We start from the raw sequence: 19,638 nt of genomic DNA, 5'->3' as shown, positions 1-19,638 counted from the left end.
AGCGCTGTCCACCCATTTGCTTCTCCACGCTGCTCAAAATGCTGGTTACTACCTGAAGGACCGGACTATCCATGGACATGTTTGTTATAGCAGAAACTAATTTTCTCAAAGTGTTCACCAACAGAATCACCATAAAGAAATGCAACACTTTGTACTCCACTCAAAGGTTGATTGTAATATATATATATATATATTCCTTCAAGCAAACTCCTGTATCTACAACATTAAAAACTAATGTAAGCTTTCTGGAAATTCAAGGACTAACACTGGAGGCATGCAAGAAGGAAGGAGGCTAAGAAACAGAGATAAAAGCCCATGGGTGAACTCATTCGATGATTCTACACGTGCTGAGAGTTTAATTTCTTGTGTTTTGGTTAGCAGTTTGCAAGGAGTAACCCCTGGTACTGGCCAGCCAAGCCAATGTCGGAGATGAAAGGTCTGACAGCCAAAGCATCCAAAACTGTGCTTCCATATCAAGGTCAGAGCTTTGTTATTTCCAAAAGAGAGTGTCTGCTGCATGTCTCTTTCAGCTTGTGATGCAGCCTATCCTGGCAAGCAGTCCAAGTCAGCCTCATTATAAAACACAGCTACCTCAGAGGTAATTTGCTCATTTACAGGGCCTCCAGCAGGTTGAAAGGTACCAAGCAGATCTGAATAGATCTTTGAGCTTTAAAAAACTCTGCCTCTTTTCCCCTTCTCTCTCTCTCTCTCTCTCTCTCTCTCTCTCTCAAGCAAAGCAGAATCATTTAGAAAAGATGGTACTGGAAACTTTGAATCCACTGAACTACTTCTCCAGCCTGGTACCAGACTTGGTGCCAGTGGCCACAGTGCCTATCATCATTCTCATCTGCTTTCTGTTTCTTGTATGGAATCACGAAGAAACATCATCAATACCAGGTAAGCTAACTCCATGGTACCGCTTAACAGCTGCCTAAGTATTTCTCTTGATTCTCAAATTTAAAGGAGGGAATGCTGAATAATAATTGTATACAACCAAGTTTTCTAATAATAATGCAGGCGTTAAAGAAATCCATGAAAGAAATCTGGCTCTATTTAATCTTAACACCTCCATAACAAACCTGGCCTAGCCATATAAAGATGTCATTTTGTTTTGCTTTTATTGTGTATGTGCTAGAATGATACAATGCCATTTGACAAACTCTATATGTTCATATTTTCACGAGTGTTATAAATTCCTACTTTTTATGTGTTGCATGCTTAAAGCTTACTGAATTGTCTATACTAGAAGCAAGCAGTACCATAAATTACTTAGATTTTAGTAGAATTTGTCTCCCCACATTTGGCATTGCAGATGCTCCATAACAGAACAATGTCAGCTTCCCATTCAGAGGGCCCTTTCTTTAATGTTCAGGCAATTACAGTAGGTACCCCTGATTCAGCCTATTTTCCTGTACATGCAGTGCAATGACTCTCTGCATCAAGGGGGACAGTGCTTGCATCTCATGACGATACATGACAGAAATAATTCCAGTCAATAATTTCAAACAATTGAAACAATTCAAACAAAATAAACAATTTCAATGTTAGTGACATTTGAACAAAATCGTAAGAGAACTTGCCAACTTTTCTTCCATCTGCTAAAACTCTTGAAAAGTTAGAGAGTACGGAAACACACAGTGTTATGCATTCTAACTGAATGCTTTATCAGATCAACTAGAAGATACAAAAAGATTAATTTGCTATTAAATAATAGGCATTTAAATAACCTGGGTTCTTACACTTCTTACTAGTGAACAGAAGAGTCATATGCAACTTGTAAATATTTTAAACAGTATAAAATACAAAAAGGTTTGTAAGCACTTAATTTTTTTATTTTATGGAATTATATTTATTTTTTACAGACATTGTAGAGGCAAGTTAAGCAGCCTGTGAGGAAGAAAAACCTCCTTTTAAAAAGGATTCAATAACCATGCTAATTCTGTGAATTCTCTCCATTTTCTCTCCATTTTCTCCTTTTTGTTGTAAGGATATTTGGTGCTGAGTTATTGTAGGTTCTAGTTGATAACTTTGATTAAGTGCTTATTAATCCTTTCTTAGCTCCTATTTCAACATGCTGTTTTCATAAATTCACAGTACTAAGATACTCTTCCCTCTAAATATCTATTTTCTCACTCTAGTATTAATGACTAAGAAAAATATAATTACATTAAGAGATATTAAATTAATTATATTTAATTATACCAAATTTGTAGGTGCTATTGCCAAGATCACTCAACGGATTCATTAAAATCACAAATAAATAAGTCATATGCATTTGTTCTACACCACTTCTTTCTGGTATCTAGCCATTGAATGGATTGTAGGTTTTCAGAGATAATAAATGAGTTTCCAGCACTGTAGGTGCGAGTTTCTGTAAGACAAAACTTCAGAATGGGATTTTATGTGGTACCCAGTGCATGCCTTGACCATAAAGCAAAAAAGGTAATTTCCAAAGGGGTGATGTTTGGTGACATATTCTTGCCTGTGAGCACTGACAAGAGAAAACTTTTCTTATTTTTTTTCTTAGGGCCAGGATACTGCATGGGAATTGGGCCCCTTATTTCACATGGGAGATTTCTCTGGATGGGAGTAGGTAATGCCTGCAACTACTACAACAAGACGTATGGAGAATTTGTGAGAGTTTGGATCAGCGGTGAAGAAACATTTATAATTAGCAAGTAAATCCTTATTTTCTATCTTCAGTAATATGAAAAGGTTGTTTCATAGATTTACAATGTTTTTGCTACTTTTTTTTTCTGAAGTAGAACTGAAATAATTATTTTACAAATTATCCTAATATAATCCTTTTACTTCCTATTGTTCACAGATCTTTTTCTAATCTTTTGTTTCTTTAAAGACTCTGTTATTGAGGTCTCTACTAAAGACTACTGCTGGATGGAGTCTTTTGTGTTCCTTTCTACTTAGAAAATGAAGAACTATGACTAAATCCTAAAAGATGCTTACAATTTCTTACTATTCCATTTAATATTAGGATTAAGTATTACACATGAATGCTGATCAATTGACTGCCATGCAGCTTTAAGCCAAATTTTAGTTTCCAGCATTAAGATCCTCCTTAAAATGAGAGTAATGCTTGAAGATTATGGCTCCAATTCAGCAAGGTAATTAAGCAAAAGCAGCATTACAGGATCATGAGTAATTCCATTCCAATTACTGAAATTACTCCTAGAATTCAATTACACACAGTAGTAAAAAAAAAGTAGAAAATACATAATGATTAAAAAATTATTAGCAGTATCAATCAATGCATATTCAGCTCTCATTATGTAAAGTTTTATGAAAGACATGTAGTAAAGACAATGCAGTAAACTACTCTTACAGGATTTTCCAGGAGTGCTGGTAAGAAACAAAGCTGTAGATGCATCAGACATTACAGGCTATACATCACCTTTCTTCTGACATCTTTTGCTTAAAAGCATTGACATCGCATGGAGAACTAGCATCTAATTTTTTGATTAAAAATTTTTTTTTTCAGAGTGCTTCATAAATTCACCCTAAAACTAAACAATATCCTGACTTCTATAAGTATATACTCTTCCTGTCTCCACTCCAATCCTTAGTCCATACTTGTTTACTTGTACCACATAACATAGCATGTTTACACCATTGCTCATGCAAAACCATGATGAAAATCTAGCACTGATGAAATCATCAACAAGATTCCCATTTACTTTTCCTGGCTGAAAAAAAAAAGAAATTTTATTAAACCATTGCAATTTGGTCCACAGAGAATGCAAAATACTATTGAAGCTTATTGTTTCGTTTCCATCTGTGCTCTGATTTTCCTCCTTTTTTGCTAGCTTTCATTTAATCAGGTTTCCATCATGTCAGTGCTGCTAAAATGCTAGCTTCCTCTAGAGGAAATATCTCAAAGTAATAAAGTCGGTCTCAACCTGTTGGCCAACATATGTGTAACCAAACCTTGTAAACTGTAAAAAGAGAAGTATGTATATACTGGATCTACCCATATTTCTATTTAGGAATATTCATCTACATATTTGGCTTTGGAAAAAAAAATATTTTTTCAATTTAATAGATTTTTGTATGATAATTCCACTTGATAATATTATGATGCTGTATACCCCAAAAGATCCAACTACATTTAGGCTTTCTGTATGGGTCCTGGAACGACCAAATAGCTGCAGAATTATAGCTGAAGCTTAACACACATCATGATGAAGTTATCAACAGTCTGGTTAATTTTATTCATCATAGAGAAACTGAAGTCTTACAACAGAAATACTGAATGCATTGAAATAAATAGAATTTGTACTCTTTAACACGCTTGAATGAAAGTAGGAATCATGCTTCCTTAAATCACAGAATCACAAAATTGTAGGGGTTGGAAGGGACATCTGCCAAGTGACTGCCTTTTCCTTACTCAAGGAAGAGTATTTGGAGTCAGTTGGGGTTGTTTGCAGCAAACCCCTACAAACAAATTAGAAGGGCAGATGTATTGATAGATTGATTGGCTGATAGATAGAGATACACCATTCTTGCTGAAATATTGGCTGAGGATTACAAAAATTGATAGGATACAATGGTGGATACTTCTGGAAATGCAGGCAATCAACTGCAATAAGTGTTATCATAAAAGGATTAGAAATATACATGGATGTAAAACACATCATCTTCAGTTCCACTGCTTCATTTTTTCATGGTATGTGTGTCATCCTTCATATTTTTGCTCAAAATATTAACCTGCAATTTTCTAGGGCAGTGTTACTCAGCCTCTGGTGTTGTAATAGGCGGTTGCGAGGATATGAGATGTAACGAGAAAGGCCCCCTCCCCGAAGGAACAAGGACTAGTTGACCAAAGAATGTACCCATGACGCAGGGAAAATGGCAAACTAAGATGATCCGATAAGCTACCTTTTGATATGTCAGTAGATGGAAAATACTGCTTCATGCTTCACTGCTACATGCCTCAGCAAAAATATCCAATCAGCATTAAGGGAGTAAGCTTTAGATGGCAATAGTGGATAACAAGTATTATAAATGGAGTGCTACACCTTTGAATAAAAAAAGCTTTTCTTGCTGCTATTGTGTGTGTGTGTGTGTGTGTGTGTGAGTGTGTTTTCAAGTGGTGCCGAAACCCGGGAACGTGTGTGTGTGTTTTCACTCTGGTATGAACACTTGAGGGTATGAAGAGGTCTCCTACACTGATTTTAAAAAGCACACACCAGCTGTTAGTAGGATTGAGTTATAAATGTCCATCAGGAAATTTTAAGGATAAAAAAAATCAAATATCAAAATTAAAAAAAATCAATTTAAACCACTGATTTAACATTAGTAAAAGAATTTCACTATGTAATAATATCATGATTTTACCTTGTTTTCTAAAATATCTGACATTGGTCATTGCCTGAGTGTGTGTGGATCCCTATTACAAATACAAGTTACAAAAGTACAAATGCTATTCACACTAAAATCTTTTAGTGACCATTTGTATTTTATCTGAAAAAGTAGGTTTAAATCCAGATAGAATACATTGTTGCTCTAATATAAATTCTGAAGCCATTTAATCATTTTTTTAATCATGTAATGGGAGCAACATTTAATGTCAAGGATAAACTAAGAATGCAAGTCAGCACTTCTGAGTGTATCAGAAAAATATTCTATGTATAATCTTTGAAATGCATTTTATAGTTTTGTTTTCTTTTCCTTTCCTCCTTTATTTCGCAGATCCTCAAGCGTATTCCATGTCATGAAACACTGGAACTACGTTTCTCGATTTGGGAGCAAGCTTGGATTACAGTGCATTGGCATGTATGAAAATGGGATTATATTTAATAACAACCCAGCACACTGGAAGGAAATCCGACCCTTCTTCACCAAAGGTAAATCAGTGTGCATTAACACACTGCGCCACTCTATCACACGGTCTGCTTCTGAAACGTTGTTTGTCCTTTGCATAATTAAACTAGAGGAACCAGTTCTCTCTTTATCATCTCAAAATACTTTTTCACACAAGTTCTTTCACATTTACAGTGTTCGTTATGGTATTTGAAAAGAAAAAAAAAATGATGCCCACAAATCATGTATAAAAATAATTGAAATCTCAAGGCCAGCATTCACATTAGCTCAGCTGACACTTCTGTAAATGTATTTGGCAGATTCTGTCCAAGTTTCTATCCATACTTCCTATAATATTTAGGCCTTTCCTACTTGAATTTGCAATTGAAAACTATCAGCAGCTCTGTACTGTCTGAAGATAGCAGGAAATAAATTATTTTTTTCTACTTATTCCTAGAAGTACTAGTTCTCTCAATTTATAACCCAGACAGCCTCCCTTCTCAATTGCAAATGTCCAACCTCTCTCCACATGTATTTGAAAAAATAACATCCTTCAGGCAATTACAGAAGTTCTTACATGGAAAAGTAATTTAATTAGAGTACCTGGGGCAAGATTTCCAGCCACTCAACATTGAGTCCATTCCAGCTAAAGCTTGTCATAAAATACCACTGAATTACACAGCAGTAGAATTGACTGTGGCATTTTGTTGCATTTAGGTTCTTAAAATGAAAATAATAAAAAAATCCTTCATGACATTATCTCTAGTTTCCATAGGTGAACAGACTAACATTGGCTAATGCTAGAGAAAGCTTCAATATGTCCACAGCAACAATATAGTTTGCCAGCAGCTTACTGCAAAGCTTCCATGCTGTTTACCTAGGAGATTTGCTCCCAGAAATACCTCCCTGTGAGCCCCCAGGCTAACATCCTTGCTCAGCATACCTGTGAGTGAGACAGGCTGCCCTCAATCCTGTACAAAAGATATACACATCCTACACCAAAAAGTAGCACAGATGATGCCAGACACCTAACATGGTATGAACCTTGCACAAAATACAAAGTGGCTGGATGCAAGTGAAGTTAGGTCTTTTGTGTTTGCTGTCATTCTAAATAAAACGCAGAACCATTTTATTCCAGTCACTTAAACTACAATATTTTTTACTAACATCATAATTGCTAGTAAATCAGTAATAAGGTGTAAATTTTAATCAAGCTTTTGATCATTCTGCACCTATGTATTTACAGCCCTGTCTGGTCCTGGTCTTGTGCGCATGATAGCCATTTGTGTTGAATCAACAATTGTTCACCTGGACAAACTAGAAGAAGTGACCACCGAAGTAGGAAACGTCAATGTGTTGAATCTCATGAGACGGATCATGCTTGACACATCTAACAAGCTCTTTCTAGGGGTCCCTTTGGATGGTACTAACAGCTTTATTTTATACTTTATGTGCATAAACAAGAAACACTCATTGACATCTATTATTGTTTCAGAAAATGGAACAAAGACATACTATCACTAAGTGATTAACTGAAACGGATAAGTGATTCTAATCATGAGAATATTTTTGGATCAAAAATATACATTTAGCTTTTCACACAAGTAAATAGCTTCTAAAGAGGTTTTTATGCTACAATCCTGATGTTATATCCATGTAAGAATCAAAACCCTTCCCACCAAATGAAATGATTGCACTGAACGTTAACCCAAACTTCTGTGATTCCTTCACCCTCAAACCCATTTGACAGAAATAATAGTACTGCAATACACAAATTAACACATTTCAATACGCTGCAAGTATGTTCTGCTCCTTCTCTCCCATGGGAAACCGGCTCTGGTTGACAGACCATCTCCTTTTAGCTAGCTACCAAGAGTTTTTACGAAGAAACATACCTCATCTGCAATGTGCTATAACTGTTTCCTAATGGCATCTACTACAAAATGTTTAGCAAATTCCTGCCAATTTAGTGGGAGCAGGGCCTCATTATTAATTTCCCTGAAGCATTTCTACTGTTTGACTATTGATGTTTAGATTTTATACCGCTGTTTATTTATACCTTTTTTCAGAAAGTGCCATTGTACTTAAGATTCAGAACTACTTTGATGCTTGGCAAGCACTTTTATTAAAGCCCGACATATTTTTCAAGATTTCTTGGCTTTGCAAGAAGTATGAAGAGGCAGCGTAAGTATCAACAATTTCTACAGATCTGCATAAGATTCTTACTTTCTAGGATGATCTTTCTTCAAATTATTCTCTTAGAAAATGAACTGTGAAAATTTCAACACCGACTGACTGAAGTCCACTTTCTGCAGACCTAGGAAATAAAAATGCTATAAAGTGGGTGATCTCAGGGGGCCATTTAAAGTCCTTATCTATACAGTACTAATTTACTTACCAAAATATTAGTCATGCCAGCTAAAATATGAAACTAAGTTGAAATCACTGGTTCAGTTCAAAGAGGAAAGGAAAAGCCATATTATGGGGAGAAATTACGTTTACGATATGATCAAGGACAGACAAACAGCAGGCCACAGATTATCGGTTCCTGGAAACATGTCTGCATTCATGGTATTGTCCAAAGAGGGTTAACTCCTTCATTCAGTTCTGCTTATTGGTGTCCATAATGTGCATTTTTTAGTCAGTGACTGAGTTTTGAGCTAAAACCTAGTACTTCGCAAAACAATCCATTTCAAGATTTTTTTCCCTTAAGTAAGGAACAAATAGGTTTTGCCATCTTCCTGTTTGCAAAAGCACAAACTCCCACTTCTGTTTTGATGCTCTGATTTGCTGTTTTCTGCCAAAATAAGACTGTCTATAAAAACAATTGGCAATCAGTTTATTCATGTCAGTTTTTGAGTCCAACCAGGGAGAGAAAAATATGAAAAGTATAAAAAATTGTTTTGATTGAGCTACGTAACATAAAGGCTTTAAGAGAAAGTTGGAGGATTCATATGAAGTAATTGGCAACCCTTATAAATGAGATGAAACCAATTTTATCGTGGCAGTGATTAGTGCTTTTTCCTACGATTCTAATAATAGCTAACTGAGGTGGCCCAGTGATAACTAGAAAGTCCCTGTGGGCAAATATAAATGTCTTAAGGGCAATCCCATTAAAATGGGTATATTAATAAACTTCTAATGCAAAAGAATTGATAAATAATCATGGATTTAAAACAAAGAGGAAGAAGACCACAGGATGACATCATATATTTTGGAAAAGCTGGATTACTATTTCTCATACATTAAAAAAAATGCTATATAAAATGCTATATATAATGAGAAGCTTACCAGGTTTGAATTTTAAGTGCATTTACCCCTAAGCAAGTCTTTCCTAAAAGAATGTGGCTTTCAAATCTGTAGCTAATTGAAAATGCTAAATAAAAGGTGTTGGATGTCATTTTTCCAAAATGAAAATACATACTGTTGACACAGTATTTCTGATCACATGAATCTGAAAAAAAAAAAAATGAGATCAACTCTACCATCAAGCTAATATAATTTTTCTTTCATTTAGATATATAGAGAGGTTTCATTCCTTTCAGTCCTAAAAAATAAGATAAGATTTCAGTCCAAACTAAGAAGAAATAAGAAATTTAAAAAAACCTCAGTATTGCTGCTTTTGCAAATAACCGTGTAGCCATTCTTAAGAGAACTAAACTTCTGTCCTCAGATGTTTTTATTGGTATGACCTTCATGTTTCTAAACATACTCTATCTATATCTAATCATACACTAAAAGTCTTCAGATTTTTATTAATATATTGGATTTTATCCACTTTCAGCAAAGATTTGAAAGGAGCAATGGAAGTCTTGATAGAACAGAAACGACAAAAGCTTTCCACTGTTGAAAAGTTGGATGAGCACATGGATTTTGCATCCCAGCTGATTTTTGCACAGGTATTGGCAATGTTCTCAAATATTGCTATCTTTGATTTTTCTGTCCATTTCCTGTCAATAGCAATGGAGAAACTGCAATTTAGAGATCACATATCTATCAAATTCAGATCACCAAGAATGGATACAAATTAGTTGGTTTGAGGGAATCCCTCAAACAGGTGCCTTAAACAGCATCCTTAAAACTCTTGAGTGAAGGACATCCAGGGATACGCTTTTTCTCTAACCGCTATGTTTTACCTTGATGTATTGCCTTTTACTTGCAAAGGCTTCAAGTAATGTGTAAATCCTATCTTGCATAATCTCTGATAGCTCACATACTCTGTGGGGAAAGGTAATAAATCAACAAGAATCCGAGATAAGAACAAAGCCTCACTTTTCTGTAAGATCATACGCACCCATTATAACATTTATTTCTCTCAAAGGAAAAAAACAAATGCTACTTAGCAGACAAGGGATAAGACTGTCAAGACATTGACTTTCATTTAAACATATGCTAAGTCCATTCCATCCTACTGCTATAGGATGTTTGTTGGCATCAGGGGTCAGCAATCAACATTCTCCCCATTTTTTTTCCCAATTTTTCTAGAACAGAGGAGATCTGACTGCTGAGAACGTGAACCAGTGTGTGCTGGAGATGATGATCGCTGCTCCTGATACTCTGTCTGTGACTCTCTTCTTCATGCTAATTCTGATTGCAGAGCACCCCACAGTGGAGGAGAAGATGATGAGAGAAATTGAAACTGTTATGGGTAAGCAGAGGTTGCAAAGCCAGTGGTGCGGGAATATAATTTTGCTTGAGCTGTGATCTAGTTTCCATCACTCAAAGTCTGAAAATTCTAATGATTTTCTTCTAACATAACTGTTTGCTATGGATATGAACTACCACTTTATGTGAGCAATTTTATTCAGGATCAAGAGAAAGATGAACAATTTTTAAGATAAACTCTAGCAGGAGTCATCAGAATTGACGACATATTAGAAAAAATTACTTATCCCATAAAAACAGCAGTACCAATCACCTCAGAAGTTCCAGTTAAATTATTTTCAATTTACCTTGCAATAATAAAAGGCAACACCCATTTCAAATACTTCTAGACATCAATATTTCTCTTTGTATGCATAGAACCTAAGTGTCACTATGACTACAGAATGGTAACATTAAAGAAAACTAAAATTGTTATATCATTCTGCTTTTATCCATTTTGATCTCAAACTGGTCTCCTCTTTAAGTACTAATGATGAACCACTCAAAACAATCAAAATATTTTAAAGTTGTATTCACCCTTTCTCTAGCCTTCATTCAAAGTTTAAGCCCTACTGAACTACACAGAAACTAACTTCATCCACTCCTGCGGTCACTTGAGCACTGGCAAGCATATTAAAAAAAATCCTTTCCTCCTTCTCTAAGGTACTTTTAAGCCTTGAATACAAAGTAAGAGCTGTGATGTTACCTCAAACTTTTTGTAAATGTTTTGGCCTCTTTCTCCCTCTTGAGTTAGGAGACAGCATTTCCCATTTGTATTTTTAAGGAAATTTTTCTGAATGATCTGAAATGTTGAAGCTGAAGGAAATCCTGCAAATAGTGAGCCTTGTTCTCACTTTTCTGAGCTTGTCAAAAAAAAATTGAATCCTGTAAGGCATAAACAGCAGCAAAATCTTCCACCAGGACACAGCTCAAAGGATTTTTCTCACTGTACTTGACTTCTCAGTGGCACATAGATGGAATATAACTCGGAGGTTAGCCTCAGATTCATCACTACCTAAAACCTCTGATATATAAGGATTTTATAGAGTATATCAATCTTGAAGGCTGCAAAAATAAACTGCCTTTTACCCTAACAAAGTAGTGTCTTCTGCATCAAGTACGATGTAGCTTGAAGAGGCAAGTACTAACTTATTAAGCTACAACTCTTCAACAATTAACTTCCTAAAGTAACTGCCAGCCACTGCTGTTCTGTTGCTTGGGAGCAAGATGATTTCTGATTTTACAGACATTATTTGAGAGAACATACAATAGACTCTGGATTACATTAAATTCCAAGAAATGCTTCAGATTTCAAACCATTCCAGAAAACACCAAGTTACATTCTGCTCCTTCTTTATACTTCAGAATACTACTTTGCAATTCAATGAAAGGTAACACAGCAGACATTGCTCCCCCCAGTCCCCACCTTCCACTCAAGAAGTGTGGAGAGAGCAGTTGCCAGCGAAGACTGAGGCAAAAATGTGTTGAGTACCTCAGCCTTCTCCTTGTCCTTGGCCTGACTGTATTGCTCACTAGGTGGGGGTAGGTTTCCAAAAAGAAAGGATACATAAAACTACTCAGAATCTGATGGGTACTTCCTACCATTTCAGGAACTGAAAATCTCTCCAAAATATTTTGGAATTTGTATGATGAAGCTAATAAAATCATAACCTGCTTCTTCACCATTTGTCTTGTTCCTGAAGGTGACAGAGATGTACAGAGCGATGACATGCCAAACCTCAAAATTGTGGAGAATTTTATTTATGAGAGCATGAGATACCAGCCAGTTGTGGACTTGATCATGAGAAAGGCTTTACAAGATGATGTAATTGATGGCTATCCTGTGAAAAAGGGGACAAACATTATTCTCAACATTGGACGCATGCATAAGCTAGAATTCTTCCCAAAACCGAATGAGTTTTCTCTTGAAAACTTTGAAAAGAATGTAAGTAAGTTTTCTATCTTATTTCCTACGGGATACTGGGTGTTATTTGTTGATAATGTATGTTCCTCCTATTTTGATCAAGACATGCGTAACCAAGGCTGTTTTCCCTTTGATTAAGTGCCTATCTAGCCAGATGTACATCCTGCTTTTTACTATTGTTTTTATTAGAGGTAGGTGGACATTTTCAAAAATAATGACATCACTGAAAACAAAAAATTTTTGCAGTCTTCTTAATTTAAAAATTCCACTGAAATATGTCCAAGACACACACCTTTACTACCATCTCCTCTGACACCGGGCAAAATAGAGAGGCTTTAGGGAGCTACAGCCATGCAAGCAGTACATAAAGAACTGAGGCAGTGCAAGGAATCTCTGGTGAAGTGAAGCAGTATAGTAATTCCTGAGAGACCAAATGTAGCAACCATTTTATTTATTAATAAAAATAAACAAACACTTTAAGTAAAAATGCACATCTTTTCTAGACTGAATTGGCAATCCTAAATTTTCATCAGCTCAGTAATGCAAACGTTGAGTAATTCTGTCCCAGTACAACAACACCATTTAAGCTTCATTCCAACTCCCAAAAGAATTTTTTTTATTTGCAATCCCCTACTATTGTAAATTGTTCTTGAGATTGTTTTCATTCATAACTTTGCTCCTCTGATTACTGATTAAACAAACTGTTTCCCAAAAATGTATTTCTTCAGCATATGGAGAGATTAAAAATGTATTGAAAAAAGACAGACCAATTCCATAGGAAGTTTGACTCCTCATTTCTGTTAACGAGGACAGATGGAAATGGAAGATACAGCCGTCCAAGAAAGAGAGGGCACAAAATATGAAATATTAAGCCTTGGTTAGCACTGCTGTGAGGCAGTTAGCTAGATCTCTGGAACAAACGGCCAGCCGTGTGAGAGTGGAAGGCATTACCAATTTCCCTATGAAGGGAAACTCAACTGTGCAATGTTAGCCTGTTTTCACAGATGCACAGATTTTCATGGTACATAAGCATTCTCTTCATATAGTCTAATGGCCTGTCAAATATTAAAGTTGTATGGGGCTAAAGCTAAAGGGTTAATCCTTTCTACAGCTGTCATAACTCACTTTGACCAACTGAAAAACAAATCTGAATTCATTTTATTACCAGGCAAAACTTTTATTCCCTAAGATGTTAGAAGCTGCACACAAGCGTTCACAACAAGAAATTTCAGTTTTAAAGAAAGAAAGAGAAGAGCCACTGTGAAACTTCAAAAATGGGGATACTAGTAAAATATCTGAAGACGTAATTAAGAAACAAGGGGGAAAATGTTTCGTGTGCTCAAGCCAGAACATGTAACCAGGCTTTACATTCTTCCTATCAAAAACCTAGGAGTGCTATGTTTGCCACACGCATAGCAAGAACTAAACAAGCAGGTTAACATTTCTGAAGTGCTAGATGACTACCCACAAACCCTGCACGCGGTATTAAAAGCACAGGGAAAAAAAAGACACTGTAGAAAATTCAAGAATAGAGTAACTGATCAAGTTTACTGAAGTAACTACTCAATACAAATAGATTCCATTTTGCCACCCATTGTTTTCATTCTAGATATTTCTATAAAAATGGATTTCTTGCCTATTTTATGAGCACGCTTAGCTTCTAAAAATATTTCCCCTTGACCAAATATTTAACCACACATTTTCTAACTGACTTGATGTATGATGTTTGCCACATAATTATCCTAGCGAGCACAATTTTCTCACAGTTCTCTAAGTGAATAGCAACCCACACCATTATTTATAAGATGACATTGTTAGAATCTAAATATTTTTCCATTTTCACAGGCTGTGCGCTTGCCATTGAGCTACACTGCCAGCTGCTGCACTTGCTTTGTATTATAAGCATTTGTATTTATCTATCATTTTTCAAAAAGTATACATCTCAGTTTATTTGAAACAATTTAAACAGGAAACATTTTTTTCAGTCTAAAAATGGGGGGGAAATGGATGCTTTCTCTAGAAAATTTAATACAAAGCATCCTTTTGTATTCTATTTTTGAATTCAATAGGAAAGCACACAGCTAACATCCTTTTTAATTGTGAAATACATTAATGAAGAAAAATTTACCTAAATGCTGTTCTATATTCACACCGAGTGGCTTGGTACATCATAAGCAGTAACATTCATGTTTTTGGGGACTGTTTTGGATAGCTGCTCTATTCAGTGTTGACAAAGGTAGCAGAAATTTGCTGTGCATTCTGCACTAGTTCTGGAAATCTTGGATTTCACATTTTAGTTGATAGGAGATCATCATTTTATAAATGTTAAATGAAATTTTCAACATTACATTTTATGACAAAATTAATTCTCGAGATCACTTTTTGAAAACTAGTAGGTGTATAGCTTTATGATAAATGTTACATAAGACGTTAACATTTAGCTTAGACTTTTATGAACTTTATGTTTAATTATTTCAGAAAAAGTGAATGAACTTTAATGTACATTAGAGTGAAACCTTCACTCTATTCACAACCTGTGGTAAAATCCCTGTAGTTCTCACAGGACAAGGAAACTGAAATACATTGCAGAATTCAACTGCTTCAACTCTACCTTTCCCGCTACCTTTGCATGTGAAATGGCATGGTGATTTCCTGTAGTTATTTCTGTATTTTGGCCTGACTTGTGTGGGAGGACCATTCAGCGTAATGAGTAACAGAAAAAGCAACATGAAGGCAAGACATAGCTTAGATATAAGGAAGGAAGGAATTTTTCTTAAAAGATTCTTTCCACATTTATTCCCCTTCCATAATAGGTTTACTACAGCTTTCCATCATTTTTCTAGCTGTTTTTGTCAAGAAAATTTTGCCTTCAAGTTTATTCCTCGTGTTATTCTGTGCAGGTGCCATCACGCTATTTCCAGCCATTTGGATTTGGCCCTCGGGGCTGTGTAGGAAAGTTTATTGCCATGGTAATGATGAAAGCAATTCTGGTGACTCTTCTGAGACGGTGCAGAGTACAGACAATGAAAGGAAGAGGACTTAACAACATCCAGAAAAACAATGACTTATCCATGCACCCAATAGAAAGGCAGCCTCTGCTGGAGATGGTTTTTACAACAAGAAGAAGCCCAGACAAGAATCAGGATGACTAAAGTGGAACAGCATTAAAGTTACAGGGCATTCACAGCCACCTTAAGAAATGCCCTTCGTTCCTAGGTAAAGATATAACATAAAACATTTTGTTGCCCCTAAATCACTACACCAAGCATCTGCTTGTTCGCCTGCACAACAAAACATATTCTGGCCATAAATTCCATCACAATAGAATAAGACCAAATTCTCAAAACAGTCCTGTTGTCAGGTGACACCACACTATACACAGGATTCCTGACTACTTTTTAAACTGTCAAGTTCATCTGAAGCTATGCCTCGCTTTTCAAATGGTGCAAGGTCAGAGGTTTGAGGGTCAAAATCACCTGCCTGCTGGATGCTAGATTCCAGGACTCATTTTTGGTTTTTGTTTTTTCCCCCCTGTCCCTTCGGATGGACCTAGCAGTACTTAGCATGAAAGTTCAAATCATCTGTTTTCAAAAACATCTTAAACATACTACCTTTGAGTTTAAGACTATGAAATGGTTTAAAATGCAGAAAGCTGTCGTGCTAAAAAAAAAATACATGCATTAACAGAACTACAGTAATGATTTCCTCCAGGCTGAGTTTTATACTTCGTCCTTTACAGAAGAACTATGTAACTACCCAAGTTTCTTGTTGAAAATGGAAAATGTACTGAAATCTGCAGAGTATACCTTGACATTTGTTGGTATCTCTACTAGCCTAATGATGAGTTGCTTCTTTGGTCAAGAAGAAAAAGACCATCCTTGTTTACTGTCAGCATTCTTTGGCAGAGATTTTCCATTTTCAGTAAGCTTCAGTGCTCTTATGTAACCTAAAGAAAGGGGTTTTCAGGATAAAGTGCCTTGATAAAACTAACCGAGGAACAAAAGGTTTATATTCACCTTTTCCTCCAAAGTCATTTAAACAATTTTTTTTATTTTTTTCTGTTTATAGTTTATATCCTTGCTTAGAAAACTTGATTATGTTAATTAATCTGGTCCCTTGGACCACTGCTCTCAGGTACAGGTCTGGCAGACAAAGATTTATTCAAGTAGAATACAAAAACAACACACAACCAATAAATACATGTTTGTTCCAGCCAAGGGTAATGAATTAGGTCAGAATAGAATTATTGGTGAATAAGAAGAGCTGCACATTTGTGTCATTACTCAAAACAGCATAGAAGTGATCTACAGGAATTAAAAAGTATACATATCAAACTTGAAAGCAGAATAATTTATTGTAGCTAGGTTACTTTTATAGCTTTCTCCATAAGATTGGCACAGTACCCAAAAATGACACAACAAAAGTGCAGTCCCTTACCACCTGTGAATACAGACAAAATTGTGTATTTGAAGATGCACTTAAGTAGGATTTCCATTTTTTCAGTCATTAAGAGACTAAGTGGCATGAACGTTTGGAATATCTAATGTAACCTCTTTCTACATCCTCTGTAGCTTTTTCACTAAGAAATCAAGTCAGTTTGGGAAAAGAAAAAAATCCACTGAACCTTCTTTCGCTTGGGAATAAACTATAATTTTACACACATGGTGCATCTTCATTTATTTCACACAAACATTTTGAACAGTGATAATTTACTCTTTAGTTTCTATCTCAGTTTTAGCCTCAGAATAAATTTATTCTCAAGGTTGAAAATAATAAACTACTTTTATCATTCAAGTTTTAAAATAATTCTATGAAATCTGTAGATAGCTGGAAAATGCATGCTGCTCTGATTTCTTTAATATATACTGTTAAATTTACAGGCTGGAATTTTAGACACATGATTACTGTTGTTATTCTATGAAAGAAAAGGAGTTTCATTTTTTACTTTTTGTAAGCAAAGCTGCAGAATTATTTTGCATTGTCATTTAGGTACACTCTCATATGCTTTGCAAATAGTGATTCTGGTCCTCAAATTTCGGTAGTACTTATTTTTGCTCATATTTTGACAATGGACCTGTTAGTTGACTTGAGCTGTTACCTAATCTGAGCCTAGTTCTCCATATCTCTTCTATGTCTGATATACAGTGGCCTACTTGAATGAATATGTGCATATTTCACCACATGTGTTTGAGAACAGTAATTGATGAAGCAGCATTTCAAAGCTTACCGTGTGGATATAAACAATTTAAACCTTCTAGATGTACATATGCCATTGTATATAACTCTAATTTTAAACTGTGTTTTATTACCAGACACTGTAAAAGTGTAGGTGACATTTACAGCTGTATCAAATCTACTATCAAGTGACTATTCCATTGACGTTCAGTTTATTAGCACAGATCAAACCTGAAGACTGTTTAATGCACCACTGTGATTATGGGCTGCTCACAGCACATAAATGTAATTCATTGTTAGAAAATAGTGATCATCAAATAAAAGCTGTATGCACAAAAACATGTTTTAAATTATGTTTCATCATGTTTTCCTAATCTAAAAATAAAATAGTTGACAAAAAGGTGTTTAAATGTATGAATGTGTATGCAAACAAACTGATTATTAGAATACTCGATATTAAAATACTAGATACAAGGAGCAAATGGCATACACTAAAACTCATGAGAACTCTTTAACATTACTTCTTGAAAAGTCTATTCATTTTCAGATATCATGAGACACTCTCAAAAACATTTATCCTAGAATTTTACAAGCTCTGGGAGTGAAAATGAATTTAAACAGGAATAAACAATTGTCACTTTATTAGATTGCCAGCCATTTGTATTTTCCAACACAACTGAGTTAATAGCTCATTAAACTCAATTTTAACTTCAAAATAAAAATCCCAATGTAAACGGATTGTATTACTGTTGGACCAAGCAAAACAATGAAAAAAATACGTTGAGACTAATCTGCTCTGATTCATGGATTGTGAATGGATCCATAAATCCTGCTCTACAAACTGAAAGTTGCTGTGACGTCCTCATTTTCAAGTGAGTTACCCTCAACCTGCTAAGTTAAGAATGCTAGAGCTCAAAACATCTGTCTACCATTATCGTAAGCCATAAACTTTATAATACAAAAAAACCCTGTTTTGATCTGTTTTTATAAGTCCAGTGTTTTCAAACATAGACTTTTAATCTTGTAATGTAAACAAGATCTCAACAGTTGTACATCACTCTAGAAATAATACAGTTAAAATGCATCAGTGGGTTCCAAAAATAAAAAAAGAACTTTTGTAGAAGTATATTTTGTGAACAACTAGCAACTCCTACAGAACTATTGCTTTCATAAGGTGAGATGATGTTATGCTGTTCATATTTGTGTATCATCTCATTAGATATTGATAACTTTAGTGAGGTACAGATATAATTAAAAGATCTACAAGTCAGGATTGCACTGCTAACAGGGTCCACCAGATGGCACACACAAAATTTATTCATGCAACAAGAGCAATTTCACCTGTTAGTGAAGTCCCTGTTGACGAATAAAAGCTAAAAGCCAGACTTCCACAGTCTTAATTACTAAACACTATTATAGTTGGAGATGGAGTCATTCCGTTCACTGAAAACATATAGGCGGAGATGAATCAAACCACAGGTGGACAGACCTTACTAGTATTATTCCAACTGGTACTGGCATTAGAGAATTATCTTCACATACTACTAAAACTGTTCTCCCAGCCTACCTGAGTGGAATCTATATCTCTCTCTCTCTATATATATATATAAATTGGCATCAAGGTTGATAGAACCTTAGTAAGTTCCAAAATGATTTCTGAGAAATTGTAAGGGTCTGTGGGGATTTTAAGTATAATTCATCTAAACTTAATTAATTTGATGTCTTTATACTACCACTATTTCCCTCAATTTGATGTTTTTATATGCTACTTTACCCTGTTGCTTGGTTAATTTAATTTAGTGTGTCTATGGCACTCTTCCACAGCTCACAGTATAACAGGAAGCTCTAATGAAATATCAGAGTTTTTGAAGGAAGTTGATTTTTGTGTATTGAGTGATCCTTCAATTAATAATTCAGGTCCTAGTACTTCATGTAGCCTCACTACACTTTCACAAGTAATTATGAGCTCATCAGTCCAAGAACTTCCATAACAATTCTTTATCCTTTAAATAATTGCTGGGCAAAATCAAGACCAGTTTACTCAACTGCAAAGAAAGACAGATTTGACACAACACGTA

The 19,638-nt window shown here is 35.3% G+C and overlaps 2 protein-coding genes across 9 annotated transcripts in view; one reads left to right on the top strand and one right to left on the bottom strand.

Annotated features, from left to right (window-relative positions):
• The window catches only part of GLDN (gliomedin), a 113,595-nt gene that overhangs the window by 36,186 nt on the left and 57,771 nt on the right, over positions 1 to 19,638 (bottom strand). The window lies entirely within an intron of this gene.
• Positions 595 to 17,970, top strand: LOC110403699 (aromatase). 2 transcript variants are annotated; one of them, XM_021407305.1, is made up of 9 exons: positions 595 to 897; positions 2,528 to 2,678; positions 5,707 to 5,861; positions 7,064 to 7,240; positions 7,887 to 8,001; positions 9,602 to 9,716; positions 10,303 to 10,465; positions 12,165 to 12,406; positions 15,286 to 17,970. In XM_021407305.1, exons 1-9 carry the CDS (start codon positions 756 to 758, stop codon positions 15,535 to 15,537), a joined length of 1,512 nt encoding a protein of 503 aa, XP_021262980.1. In that variant the 5' UTR covers positions 595 to 755; the 3' UTR covers positions 15,538 to 17,970. The 2 variants fall into 2 exon arrangements, with proteins under 2 accessions (XP_021262980.1, XP_021262981.1); XM_021407306.1 differs by lacking the exons at positions 595 to 897; positions 2,528 to 2,678 and adding an exon at positions 5,087 to 5,209.

This window comes from Numida meleagris, chromosome 9, assembly GCF_002078875.1.
Source record: "Numida meleagris isolate 19003 breed g44 Domestic line chromosome 9, NumMel1.0, whole genome shotgun sequence".
In the NCBI taxonomy this organism is placed as follows: domain Eukaryota; kingdom Metazoa; phylum Chordata; class Aves; order Galliformes; family Numididae; genus Numida; species Numida meleagris.
This window is presented reverse-complemented; position numbering and strand designations above follow the sequence as displayed.